This window comes from Euprymna scolopes, chromosome 9 (genome assembly GCF_053919585.1).
Source record: "Euprymna scolopes isolate OS-2025 chromosome 9, ASM5391958v1, whole genome shotgun sequence".
Lineage (NCBI taxonomy): Eukaryota > Metazoa > Mollusca > Cephalopoda > Sepiida > Sepiolidae > Euprymna > Euprymna scolopes.
Genome location: NC_136490.1, coordinates 50,554,892 through 50,569,795, shown reverse-complemented (window position 1 = coordinate 50,569,795; position 14,904 = coordinate 50,554,892). Strand labels below are relative to the sequence as shown.

General features: G+C 32.7%; 1 protein-coding gene across 1 annotated transcript in view; it reads left to right on the top strand.

The window, feature by feature from the left end:
* The window catches only part of LOC145284538 (thrombospondin type-1 domain-containing protein 7A-like), a 1,985,627-nt gene that overhangs the window by 1,688,810 nt on the left and 281,913 nt on the right, over positions 1–14,904 (top strand). Inside the window, exon 15 of the mRNA XM_080133436.1 lies at positions 4,062–4,271. Within this exon, the coding sequence (XP_079989562.1) occupies positions 4,062–4,271 (210 nt within the window). The remainder of the gene's footprint in view (positions 1–4,061; positions 4,272–14,904) is intronic.

Sequence of the window (14,904 nt, the reverse complement as noted above, 5' to 3'; positions counted from 1 at the left end):
ATTTTAAACTTTAATGTAAGCTATTATATGTGAAAATAATTTGATAAAAATCAACAGTGCAATGTAGACTGCAATATATTATGAACTTAGTCACTGCAAGAGGCATGTGGATCTTCCTCCAGTTGCATTGCAATGTCTCCCCAAGTAGAGGAGCCAATCAATCGATTTGATTGAAAAATTGGCGATTTCATCAATTTCGATGACAATAAAAATATGGGAGTGTGAAACATTCGTTGATCATCATTTAATCCCGAGTAACGTCGGGTCTCCCTGCTAGTATATAATTTAATTTAATTATGTTATCAAAGAATATATTTATAAGTTTTAACAAAGCAAAACTTATAAAGATAAGTAAAGCCCAAGACTCTTAAGAGGAGCAAACAATAATATTATATGAAAAACGGGGAATAAAAGTTATAGATAACTATTTATATCATTGGAATATATATTAGCGATGGGATGGTTCCAATATTTTTCCCTATTCCGATACAATTACCGATTCTATATTAAATTACGGATGCCGTATAAATCCCTAAATATTTAGCTATAGAGTTGCTATTTTCCTGATTACTGTAAAAACTCATGTTAAATGTGCATATATTTTCTCATATGTAAAAATACATTGGGGGGGGGGCTGTATAGGTTTTCATTTTACTGATAGTTTAAAATTAATAAATATTTATTATGTTATCATTAGTATCAACAGTGGAAGAGCTTGTTTTAAACAAAATCAAATAAAAGAAAGATAATTAAAAGAATCGTCTTTGGCATTGGAAAATAAGCACAAATTCTCCAATTCGGATAACCCCAGAAGTTTCGCTTTTCCCGATTTCTGAATCTGATAAATCGTCCCAACATATATAGTAAATGTAACATGATTGGAATTACAAACTCGTGTAGTGAGTTCAATCTTGTTCATAGATGAATACTTGATACTTCGCTAGGGCTATCAAGGGTATTTTTTATCGTGACGCCATCACGGGTTGCCTACCACAGTTTAAGAGAGACCCATCTACCCTCGAGAGAAAGATAGACCGTACCAGTTTCCCAACCTAATATTTTACCTCGCGGTACATACAGCACCTCGCCTTCCCAATTGGTCACCCATATGGTACAGGCCAGGTTTGAGGTTGCTTAACTTGAGTGATCTGGCGAGGACCTGTGTGCCAACGTGATTGAGTAAAGAGACTCACCTCATCAGACTAAAGAAGAAGACTTTAGGAAACGAATTGAACTGTGATTTTCGTTTCAATAAGAAAGTTTATGAATGTTTACAGTAGAGGTTTTTGGAGGGAGGGATGGTAAATAAAGAGTGTAGGAGTGGGAAGGAGAGGGAGGTACCTTTTACCTGTTTAAGCTATCACAGTGAGGGTGGAGGCGGAGGTATCAGATTCAAGTTAAACAAGATGGTTGCCTCTCTCTTTGCTCGGATCTGAAGTAATATAATACCCACGCCAGCTCTGCTTCTCTATTTTAAGATTTTATGGCTAATTTTTCTAGCCAGGTAGCATATTCACTATCTATCTATTTTATTGATAAGCTCTGTTTATTTATTCATTATATTCTTCGCTTGTTTATAAATTCGTTTATTTGTCGTTTTCAGTTATTTATTTCAATATAATATACTTTTACTTAATCAAATTAACAGTCTGTGAACAAATATACAGGCAAGTTTATATAATTTACATAATGGTGATATTGTTGGACCTATTAGATAGGCAAAAGTTCTTGTTTTTTTATGTAAACATAGTTTCAGTGGTTACCATGCTTTTATTTTTGGTTGTTTACCTCTTCCTCAATACTTATATATAATATATTTTGTTAGTTTATATGCTTTGTTATAGAGATAGGTTTTCCAGACCGTTTACATGTAAACAGATACATAATAGTATCGATGTGTCTGTATTCGCAGAGCCTCTCGTTTACATAAACCATCTAGTTGGAGTACTTAGAAATGAAGCGTTGATAGATACCTATGAGCAGCATTCTCGTAAAGTTTCAAATGATAACTAAGTACGTTGACTACATAGATTATTTAAGTTAGTCGGTTGGGGTGTTTTATTAGTAAGTATGCAAAGTGCACTCCCATTTATCCAATTTTTTGCATATTGCGTTTTAGTTCGTTTAGTTAAGTATCAGGCGGTAGCATTTGAAACGGCATTGAAGGGTAATGGGGGGATGGTTCTCTTTTTCATTTAGCTAAGTATTTATGTTAGCCTATTCTTCTACGTTTTTTGGAAAGCATTGTTATTCACTAGAGGTGTGCCAGTTTTAGTAGGTATATTTATCAGTCTGTAGTCTACGGAGCCACTTTGTACAAAATATAGTGTATATATATATATATATATACACACTATTAACGATTTCAGGTTCTTCCTTTCCAATTACAAGTTTTAAAAATTGATGTTTTTTTTATTTTTTATTTTCAGTCTTTTATTTTAGTGAAAATACCGTTTATCTATAAAAAAAATTTTTGTGAAGTACTTTCAAATATATGTTTTTTTATATCATGTTTATCCTCTGATGAAAGTGCCTATCTTTTAAAATTTATGATTTTCTTTTATTATAATTGCTTCTCTGATTTTTATGGATTAATAAATATTGTATTTTCTGCTCTTTTTGTTGTCCATCATCAATTTTGCTTGTGTATAAATATATATACACAAGAAAAAAAAAAAAATATATATATATATATATATATTAGTAATGGGACGATTCCAATATTTTTCCCGATTCTGATTTAAATTCTCAATGGGAATCAGAATCAGAAATTTAAAAGAATCTTGATAAAATTACTAAATATAGAATTGTTTTGGAGTAGCTAATACAAAAACCATGAAAAATGTACAGATAATTTCCTAAACGTAGAAATACATTATGTGGATGATCTATAGATTTTAGTTTAACAGGTAGTTTAAAATAAATATTTATCATAGCACCATTAATATGAGAAATGGAAAATTAAGTTAAAACAAAAAATAAACCAATAAAAACTATGAAAATAATGTTTTTTCTCACTGGATAATAAACACAAATTTTCTGATTTCGATACCTCCAACAGTTCCGAATTTTTCGATTTCAAATACCGATTCCAATGAATCGTCCTAACACTAATATATATTATATTATATTTATTTATATATATATATATATATATATATATATATATATATATATATATATATACTTCAGAATAGTTTTTATTTAACAATCAGTTGTTATGGAAAGGTGAGATTGTAGGTTTACAAAATATTACTGGCAGTAATATTCTATAAGTTATCCCATCTAAACAGGAATTGCTCGATATCTACACAGCTATGCGGATTACCCAATATATAGCTTGGACATTATTACCAAACGGATGTAGAGAACGTATAACATGGATTTTACCAAGCAAGCTGGATCTAAAAAATATTCATATCCTTTTTCTACAAATACTCCTGATACAGGACTTCTGATAAATGCATTATTTTCACTTTGACTTTCCATGTCTCACTGACTTTAGCACATAGGGTGCATACATTTATAACTATTTGCTAATATTTTCTTTCCTCTGATGAGATGGTAGACATCGAAACCCTATAGGTTAAGGAGATTAATTTTCTAAAGCATTCTTTGTCTTGCTTAGAATAATAAAAATCCTTTGATATGAAACTCAAAAAAACTCTCATTGAAATGAAATGAAGTGGTTAAATTCATTGAATTACAATTTCATTTATTATATATATATACCTTTTATTTACCATCTTTAATTAATATATATATATATATATATATATATATATATTAAAGATGGGAAATAAAAGGTACATATTATTTCCTTACTGATCTGATGATTTAATAAAGTTATAAGCGAGAAATCCTTCTAAGGCCAAGGTATTTCAATTCTAAATGCCTCTCATCAGTGTTGAGCTTAATCTATAATGATAACTTGACTCTGTTTAAGATAAATTTCAAATGAAAAAAATTATAGCAAAAAAACTAATTTTAACATTTTATCATTCTAAAATATTCATATAAGTTTTTTTGTTGCTATTTTCATTCTTTTTTTTCTTCCCCAGTGAGGCAGGCTGCCCCAACGCAAGTGAGAAAGAAATATATTATACAACCTGCTGATGAAGGTGGTAAACCTTGCCCAACGAAGCTGATAGACATCAAACACTGTACAGATTTACCTTGGTGTGATGTTTACGTATGGGAACTCACTGAATGGAGTGCATGTGTCGCGCCACCACGTTCACCTTCCTGTGGTCAGGCATTGCGGGGACGAAGTAAGTATACATACTAATCTTTTGACATCTTTGAGTATTCTGTAAATGGGCAGGCTCAGGGGTCCATCCTCAGACCGCTAGTATCCCTTATATTCATTAACGACCTCTCTTATAATATTGTGTCTGAAATTGGTATGCTTGCTGATGATAAGGTGCTCTATAACATGCACGAGGGAAGAACAGATGTACATAAATCTAAGACCATGGCAGAATTGTTAAAGTATGACCTCCAGACCGTTGTAGAATGGAACTGTAAATGGATGGCAACATCATTTAATACTAGTAAGACTAAGCTGCCCTCTTTTAATAATTACAAGACGCCTCTTCAACCACCGATATCCATGAAAAATAACACCCTACCTGTGAATTCGTTCTTCAGATTCCTCGGACTAACATTTATGAGGAATATAAACTAGAACAAATACATTGCAAAGGTTGCTGCGAAGAAGGTGGGTTCCATCTATCGTGCTAGAAGACTACTCACACCTGAGAGTATCCTGTACCTCTACAAGGCCACCATTCGCTGATGTATAAAGAATTGTTGTCACATCTAGGCTGGTGCATCGGTCATTAGTTTTTTCCTATTGGATAGGGTCCAAAAAAGAGTCTTCAATCTAATAGGTTCCACTTTGCAGCGATCGGACAGGGATTGAAGCCTAGTTGACAATGTTGCGTCTGCGAGCCTGTTTTACAAGTATCTTAATGGAATGTGCTCCGATGAACTCGTTGCACTTGTCCCCATCAATGTACATATCCGTGACAAACTCACTTACCAACAAAATTTCATTCCTTCACTGTTGTAGTCCCTAAATGCCAGAAAGCTTTACCTGTTCGAGGGAGGGAATTATTGAGTGTAGACTTTTGAATTCCCATCCTGCTACCTGTTTTCCTGATTGTACTGATATACAGAGTTATAAATGTAATGTAAACCAACATCTTGTTATCTTTCCTAGGCATTCTCCCAAATAGTAGCTTACATTCAAGTGGCGATATTCCTTCTTAGGGGGTAAACGTGGGTAAATATAACAACAACAACAACACTGCACACCGAATGTGAAAATGTTGCAGAGGAAATAAATAACCCGAACATTTCAAGAATTGAAAATAAATTCAAGACTTGTCAATTTATTATTGCCATTAAGATATATAAATGAGTAAAATTTCTAAAATTATTTAATCAGATTAATTTTAAATATCATAGAACCGCAAACATTAAGTGTCAGAGCAGAATTAGTGAAACATTCTGCATGCACATTAAAATGGTTTCATGTTGTTTTTCATCATATACCATTAAAATCATTGCTATTTAAAATCCATTTACTACTACGCATGTAATCATGGAAAATAGCATGCTTAAAATGTGTAAACAGTCTAGTTTTGATGTTGCTTATTCAAATAATGTGACAGAATTTAACCTGACGTTGTGTGATTTCACTTATTCGTATAATGTCTTCATGAAGACAAACATGTAAAACAGGGAATGGAAGTGAATGCTTAATAGGCATCGACTTATGGAGTCCCATGTAAAGAATCAAATTTCTCAGCTAAATCAGAAAAGAGTTCAGCGAACTGGAGTGTATAGGCTGACCAGATTATGTACATGATTGCAAGGAACTTTGACGAGGAAAAAATACAGGCAGGGGATCTTAGAATTTTAACAGAAAATGTAGTTTTTTTTTATGCTAATCATTCTATTATTTGTACATTTTCTTTGTTTTGCCATTTTTTTTTATTCTATTTTGACGTTTAGACTTTGGAGTTGCTCATTTAGAATTCTATTCTATACTAGCTGACTATACCCGACGTTGCCCAGTTGAAACATTGTCGCATGGACGCTTTAATCTCATACTATTTAAAATGCACCGAATATCCTAATCTGTTATGAAAAGTAACCGCATGTTGGATTTAAGAAAGCATAAAAAACATCCACCTTGGTTTATGAAAATCAAATCCAAAGTAATGTTTATAGCTTAAACGGGAAATAACTACCATAGCTAAAATAAACAAGCTTGCTTCCGGTTTTAAACCCGACTGTTGTCAGCTAGTAATAATCGAAAATAAATTAGAAATATTATTTAAAGTTAATAGAATCGTTTTAACTGTTCTATTTAAAAATAGATTATAACAAACAATAAAATCGAGCTAATAATTAAAATATATTTTCTTGAATGAATTATGCAAATGAGGGTATTCATTGAATGGAGATTCCTTTTGAATAAATAGTATATATAGAAATCATGCTGGAATAAAATGTATTCAAGTCCGTTTTCTGTATGAAAATTAATCTGTGAATCAGTGTAACTTTTGGACATATTAATTAAATTGTATTATAATAAAGTCGTATTCTTGTTTGTTTGTTTACAAGATTCACGCAATCAAAGATGCCCAGACTGTCCACAGAGTTAAAAAATTATATAGATTCAGTTTTTATGTTAACTTTGTAGACTGTTGCCCTTGCCAAAATTAACAGATTTTAAATTAAAGGAATATTACACTGACAAAATTGCACAGAGAGAGAGAGAGAGAGAGAGAAAGAGAGAGAGAGAGAGAGAGAGAGAGAGAGAGAGAGAGAGAGAGAGCTATTTACCGGTTGTTCAAAATGCGTTTTTCCAGTCTATTTAATATTAACATGTACTTTTGTCGCTGGCACAAAGTATATACACACACATTGACAGAGAAGTCAAAATCACAACACAGTTAAAGACAATAATATATTTTTGTAGATTATTTCACTCCAACAATCAGTTTTTCTGTGACAAACTGTTATTCTTGCTTTGACGTTCACTGAAAAGCGCGGAGTTGCGTGAGATAGACGCCTGACTGGTAGTGAAGAAGTGGTAGCACATGTCATGGCCTTCTCTCTCTGTCTGACTTTTTGTGCCTCTATGACGATTTTATTTATAATCACATTCTTTCCAGTGGAATCTCTATAATTTCTTTTGTCAATTGTCTCAGCCATTGACCGAGCTGCACACATATTTCTTCGTTGAATTATGCATTACGTTAGACAATAGATGGAATTATCAAATTCTTAATATTTGAATCCATTTGTGTGTGTGTGTGTGTTCAACTCACTGAATGTTTTTCTTCCCGGCGTTGCCCGCTAAGATCCAATAATACTTTTTACCTCTTGCTAATTGGTAATACTTATCTTACTGTAAATTATGGAAAGTATTCCTTTTGGGTTTATTCTTCTGTTTATTATGGTGAGGTAAACTTTTTTCCTTCATGACTTGTTTGTTAATGAATATATCGTTTGTTAAAAAATGAAGAAAAAAAAGTATAATACTACAAATAAATTTCTCCGTCAAATAATTTTAATGAAAGAAGAACAAAACATTAATAGATGAAAAAGTTATATAGAAATCCATACTATAATTTTTTATTACTTTTAATTCATTTTGAGTCATGTTGGATGATACAAGTCCTCCACGGAATGCCCCCCCAAATAGTGTCATCTCTTTGTATTTTTTATTATTTTTTAATCATATTTTGTGTGTGTGTGTGTGTGTGTGTGTGTGTGTGTGTGTGTGTGTGCATTCAATCCGTGTTACGTTAAAAGAGATTCAGGATGAAAGTTTTCTTAGTTAATAACTCGCATATGGCTGTGTCAATCCGTAAGTATCATGCAGTTCAAGGCCAGGAAGCTGGGAGAAAAAAACAGTGCTTCTGGCAGAGGTGTTATGCTATCCTACAAATGTAGCATGGGCAGACCCATCGACATTCTCTAGGGGCACCTCAGTCAATTAGCAATAAACCAACCAATTTCAAAAGATGGAAAGCAAAACTTGGGAGAGTAGACCTCCTAGAAAAGACATAGCTCAGTACGACAAATAAAGACCATCAAAATAGCCAGTCTCTGTCAGTCTGATTGTCGAGAATGTATTTTATTGACTGGTATTAAACGAAAGAATCATCAGCTAACGTTGCTTGTCAAAATCATTTTTTCTGCTTCAAGTAGTGACATAGTTAGCTGCATCAGACTGTTTCAATACTACACAAATTCAATACTACTCAAATTCAATGCACAAAAAAAAATAATAAAAAAAGGAGACGAGAGACATTCAAAAGTAATGACTCCTATATATTTTTATTCCACCCGAATGGATCAGATGCGATTGCAAATTACATTGCAACAGATCATGAAACTTTCAGTCATCATAACAGATATTGACGGTGTGAGACTCTAACAAAGCAGCCTCTGTCATGGACGTGCGTCAGAAGCACAGATGCATCATTGAATGTGTGTGAAAAGTGCATTGAGAATGGTGGTCACTTTATAGAAACATAAATCATGGAGCACAGAAGAACGCTCGTTTTAATGAGACCACTCCTGCCTTTGTAACTTTTTGAGTTAATATATAAGAGGCTTTACTTTCGGAGCGACCCTCCTTCAATAAAATATAAATATTGTTAGAACTCAAATTGAAACATTATTTTTAATGATTCAATTTTTAAAATTATAAGCCGTTAAAAGGCTATATAATGCAAATTTCCGATAAATAAACATTGTTTGAAACTAAATTATTTGTATGTTAAAAGCATTAAGACTGTTTTAATTTGACAAGAACTCAGAGTGAGATTTTGCAAAATGTCTATAACTGTGTATCCCTTATACAATCTTACAATGTACTTATAAAATCCCATAATTTATAAAACTGTTGGATGAAAATTTGAGAAATTTTTATTCAATCTTTAAAATTTTAAAGTTTATGAAAATCTTACACAACCACCAATCTGTTAATGCCTATATTCGGAAATATATTTCATTAGTTGTCCTGGTTGCTTAGAAATTGAGAACAATCTCAAGACACTTTCTTAAATTATAGTGATAGAGAATGAAGTCGATTCATCATGGTCTCTGGTGTTAACAGACAGAGGCTTCTGAGGAAGTTCCACATGGCATAGAGAATTGACCATTAAATAATTCAGAAAGTGTTGATACATCTTAAAAGAAAACAACCAAACCAAACACCATAAATAAATATTTCAAGATATAAAGAACTTGAAGCATAAATTTCCTTAACGCTTTTCCGGTTATTCAATGGTAAATCTATGTAAATTTTTGATATGCCCCCCAAAAACAACTCACACCTGATTACTTAAAGTGTTCCTGTGCACTGCTAATAACAATTTTAGCATCGTAACTTCTAAGAAGAAGTTAGTTATCCGTCAACAAATTTAAAATTTGGAGTAAAATTTCAGACAAAATAAGTTCCTTTTTAAATCAGACGAATCTTGAACTGGCGGCAAAGAAGATGTGAGGAAATAACTGCGTCGAAATTTGACATGTCTTAAGTAGTCATCTTGTCTGTCTTTCTTCCTTATTCTACCTAATTTTCAACTTAGCTTTCTGCGGTTTTGTGGAGTCTTAAAGAAACCATTTCTTTCTGCCAAAAAGAAAAATCAAACTAATCTGCCAAACTGCCAGAGAAATTGATGCGAAAATGATAGAATCGACACTTTTGAGGAAAAAAGATGAAGAAAAGTTGCTCTCTCAGCTTTTATGAGTCTAACTCTTCATAATTCTAAGAAATTATTCTATTTTGTTTTAGAATCAGTTTTGGTTCTCCAACGCACACACAGATTTTGGAAGTCTTTCAAATTTTAAAACTATACTAGCTGCATATTCCCGGTCTTGCTTGGTCGAAACATATTGCCGGGTAGACAAGGTATAGTACTATTATATATTGAATTTAATCTTTGTATGAGGACAGAAAAGTCGTATGCAACAGTTTTATCTCTCTTGGGACGAGTATTCTTATATATATATATATATATACACTGTGTAACCTGGATATAAGAGACTCAGATATAAGAAAAACGGATATAAGAGAGATTTTCTCTGGTCTCAAATTGGAGAAGTCTCTTCTATTCGGGTTACACTATGTTAATAATTATAAAATCCTGTTTACTCTCCGGGTGTCCTTGCTTGCTTGAATCTTGTAGGTATATATATATATATAGAGAGAGAGAGATTTGTGCATATATACCCATATATGTCTTATATATATATATAGTACTTTCCAATCGCTGTTATTTGGAAGTTAGAAAGGATCAAAAACAAAATTAATAACCAAAAACGTCTCTTTTATTTATATTATATATATCTGTATATATATGTGTGTATATAAATCATTAAAGCTGAACGTCTGCGTGTGTGTCTGGTCACGAATAGGCTCCTATATGGTTGACTATTATAGAAAACTGATCGCATATGATAGAAGATGTATCGAGACACAGGAATGGGTATGTATGATCTGGCATAATGATGATTCATTAAAATTGTGGGGTCTGCGTTCGCGCCTGGCCTCACAAGAATGGAAATAGGCACAAACATTAATAAAGACTTTTCATATCTATCTGCGTAAGTATACTTTGATAATTATGTTTCAGTTTGAAGAAATATGGTATAATAAAATTATGGGGTGTTCGTTACCACCTGACCTCCATAGAATGGAAATATGTCACAAAGTTTAACAAGGTTTTTTAATATAGATCCACAGAATATTGTGATAAGTGTTTCAGTGTGAACAGGTATGGTATAATAAATTATGGGGTTTATCTATTTTATTTTTACTTTCATCATATTTGGCTTTGGATTTGATACCCCAAAATTCGAAGCTATCTCTTTACAATCCTTCCTTTTCATAACCTATCATACTTTGATAAATCAGAGTCCATTTTCTGTAGGCTGTTTTTGAACCCAGGCAACGACGGGTACTTTATATATATATATATATATATATATATATATATATATATAAAGTGTCTGTCTGTCTGTGTATATGTGTGTGTACATTTCCTAAGCAATAACTTTGTCAATTTTAAGTCTACAGACACATTTTAAAAACAAATAAACGTTAGTAACTGTATTTCTTATTACATACACTTTTCTTGTTGGAACCACACTATGATCTTGGATTGAGCACATTTTTAAATATGATATTTTAATTTTGTAGGTTTTGTATTTATTATACTAGAACCAATTCTCATTTATTGGATACAATTAATAATTATTGTGATTTCAAAGTTTTAAAAAGAAAGATGAGTTAGGTGGCATAGCAAGAATCGAAACCAAAACATTTAGCTATCAGGTTAGGACTGTATTTAAAGGCTTATGTATTAGTAACGACAGTGAATTCGACATTTCTTGGCGGTAAAATCGTGCAGCCTTCTTTATATATATATATATAATATACTAGCATTTCAGCCCGGCGTTGCCTGGGTATTTGGAGGTGTATGTTAAGCAAAAAAAAAAAGAAGTAAATTTTTATAACTTTGACCCCTATTATGGCCCCTAAATATTTATTGTTTTGGGCTCAAATCAAGTTATTAAGTTAGATCCATGGCCAAGGAACCTATATCTAAAATTTCAAGTGTTTAGACTCCAAATTGTCGGAGGAGTTTGGTAGAGTTCTCAAAGGTGAAATCGTTGAACTTTGACCCCTTAATCGCCAAATTTCTGGCCGAAAACCAATTATGTCGATTTTCCCAAATCTCAATACCCTGTATATCAAATTTCGAGTCTGTAGACTTAAAAAAAACGACTGTCAATTTTAACATAAAAGATTAAATATTTACTGTTCAAGTTACTATAACACGTGCTTTGAGCATGTTTGTGATTATTTTCGAGGATGGCTCAACACAACTTTGTTTACATTAGACTTGAAAACGACTATAACCATGTTGTTATAAGCAGGGAAACAGAAAGAAAATACTTTAAACACAATACCACGACACTAATAACTACCCGTTTTCTAATCTATAAAAGTTCGTTTAGTTTTAGGTATACAGATGAAGGAAGAAAAAATATTTACAGTGGTTGTAGTTAGACGAGTTGTGAATGTTTTACAGGATTTTGGTGGATAGATTAAAGCATAGCCGACCATCTACAATGAAAATAACAATAGAGTAGCGAAAAATTAATAAGCTCTTCTCTATTAGAGACAGACAAGGACATCTCCCACTAGTTGGTTTTATACCTTGTCGAGGCAAGAAAGTGTGCTCTCGGCTATGTATTCCTGGTGGTGCAATGGAGAATTTATATGCGATTCCTGTGTGCTACTGTTTCATGTTCGATTTTTTCCCACACATTCCAATTAATTTCTTTTGATTTAATTTCTCAAGAATGACATGTGACCTCTTCACTTTTCAGTTGACAGTGGAAAAACATTGTCAGCTGAGTAGTAAACGTTTAGACTAAGAGACGCCAAGCAAACAATGCTTATTTATTACGAAAAATAATAATCTTAATTTTCTCATCTGTATTCTTATCAGAGATCAAAATAGTAGATATAACCCTATAATAAAAAGGGGACGACACAGACTTTGGAAAGTTGATTAAAAAGTCAATCAAGTTCAAGATAAATCATTTTTTTTTACCCTATTTTTTTCTTTAGTAATTGCCCACCACTTGTCAAGGTCCTGGGATGGTGCGCTCAAAGATATCAATTAACTTTCTGTAAATAATCCAAAAAAAAAATGCACTATACACTTCCGGGTTCTTTCACACAAGAATATGATTGCCTTATGTAAGGCATAAATAAGGACGAGTGAAACAAACTGAGAAGACGTTGAAAGGTATGCCAAAAGCCTAAGTTGAAGCATACAAAAGCCGAAATGTAAGCTAAGTAACAACTACAAACAACCGTTGGTTAAGACGACTTATAAGATTGTATTACTTGATTACTGTAGCCGCTACCACTCATTTACTTCAAGCAAATATATCCCTTTCTGGAATTTTATAAAATATTAAAAACAACATAAAACAAAACAAAAAACAAATTAAAAGATTGCTATCACAATAAAAAAAAAAAAAAGACTTTGCTTTTTCGCTCCATGTGCCGTGTGCCAGGTGGAATTGCCATGACAAATGTATGTTGTATGATAACATCTCTGAAACGTGGAGATAAGACAGTTGTAGTTTCTTCATCTTTAATTTTTCATCACTTAAAGATGGGGAATCAGGTTCCATAAGGAAACAATACAAATAGGACACACATTACATATCCATGCATGCATACACATCAATAGACATATTACAACATATTAAAATGGTTGCCCCTAACATACATCAATAAACATATTGATACTTATTTACATGGCAAGAGATCATGTTTCTGAATTTTTGAGATAAGGGTTGGTTATTCGTGTTCATCGGACTAATGGTTTCATCTTGAGTGTCATTTTCACAATATTTTAGTCGATGTAACCTCCGACCTTCTTCAGGCATCTTTTCAAAACCGGGACTGTTTCTCTTGAACTCAGAAATTTTGGTGGAATTTCGAACAGAACCCTTTATATACTTCACGGGGGTAGCATGCTCTTGTTCCATCAGCCATGACTGGATAGAAGTCCTAAGTAATTCACTACTGTATTTTTTGGTCATCCACACTGAGAATTGAACCTTCCGGAGAATATCGCTTTTACAATTGATGTTTCCAAGCACTGTAACCACGGCGTTACGGGTTCTTGCAGAATACTACACCCATGAAATAAATAGACTTCCGTTCGAAATTCCATTCAAATTCCCAAGTTCGAAAAATGTACCTGAAGATGATTGGAGGTTACATCGACCGAAACGTTGTAAAAATGACACTCAAGATGTGAACAGTAGTCTAATGAATCCACATAATATGGCCAGAGATTATTTGCAAGGTCTTCTCATCTGTGAAACCCTTTACTACAGAACTGCTTTTCTGCTGAAGCCAACATTGTCATCTTCAAATTCTGGACATAAACCACTCTACGAATAACCAAATACAGTTAATATGTTCGATCAATATTAGTACTCACAGTGTTCCTCATCTTTCAGTTGAAATTCTTTTATTCTTTTTAAGTGTCACACTTGAGGGGATAAGTGGTGATCCAGTAATCAAAAAAATTTCCTTTCCTTATAAGGGAAATTCCTCATTGCTATAATTACCTTAAAATGTTCAGATATAAATGTTGTAATTCAGCTTTGCAAAAACAACATTCAAACCTGGAATGAATAATGAGTTCGTTTAGCATTTATTGAGGAATACATGATGAATCCCATATTGCTCGAATGACATGTCCAAATATTGTAACATTGTCCTGGAACCAACACACGTTGCATGCAGGTTCAATCGGAAAAGAGACCTAGACAAAGAATAAAAAAATAACCCCAACTCGATTGTTCTTTGTAGCAACAACATTTATTTTCTCATTGGTATAGCCGTGACGTGACTCATGTGATCTCCAATGTTATCTTCTCTTTCTCTAAAGTCTTGTTTTCCCCATCTATGCCATGTTACAGTATCACACAAATAGGGACTCAGCGAAACCATTTGTCACGCCTTAATTATATATATAGATAGTAAAACCACTGTTCAGGACAAAGACATGATACAGAGGCTGACTTTACTTTATTTATTAAATATACAGTTTTCCTCTTTATGAAAGTGAAATCAATAAAAGATATTAAATATGACTATAGAGAAAAACGGATAAGTCTTTTCTTTATTCTACTTGAAAGCAAATTATATTTTTCAAGCATATTCATTCCACTTCCAATATATGTGCCGAATTATTTTCAGATTGGGCGTGTGAAACGGTCGTAATGTTCCTAGTTTTCTCTTTGAAATACCTTTATGGCAGCTTCTGAAAG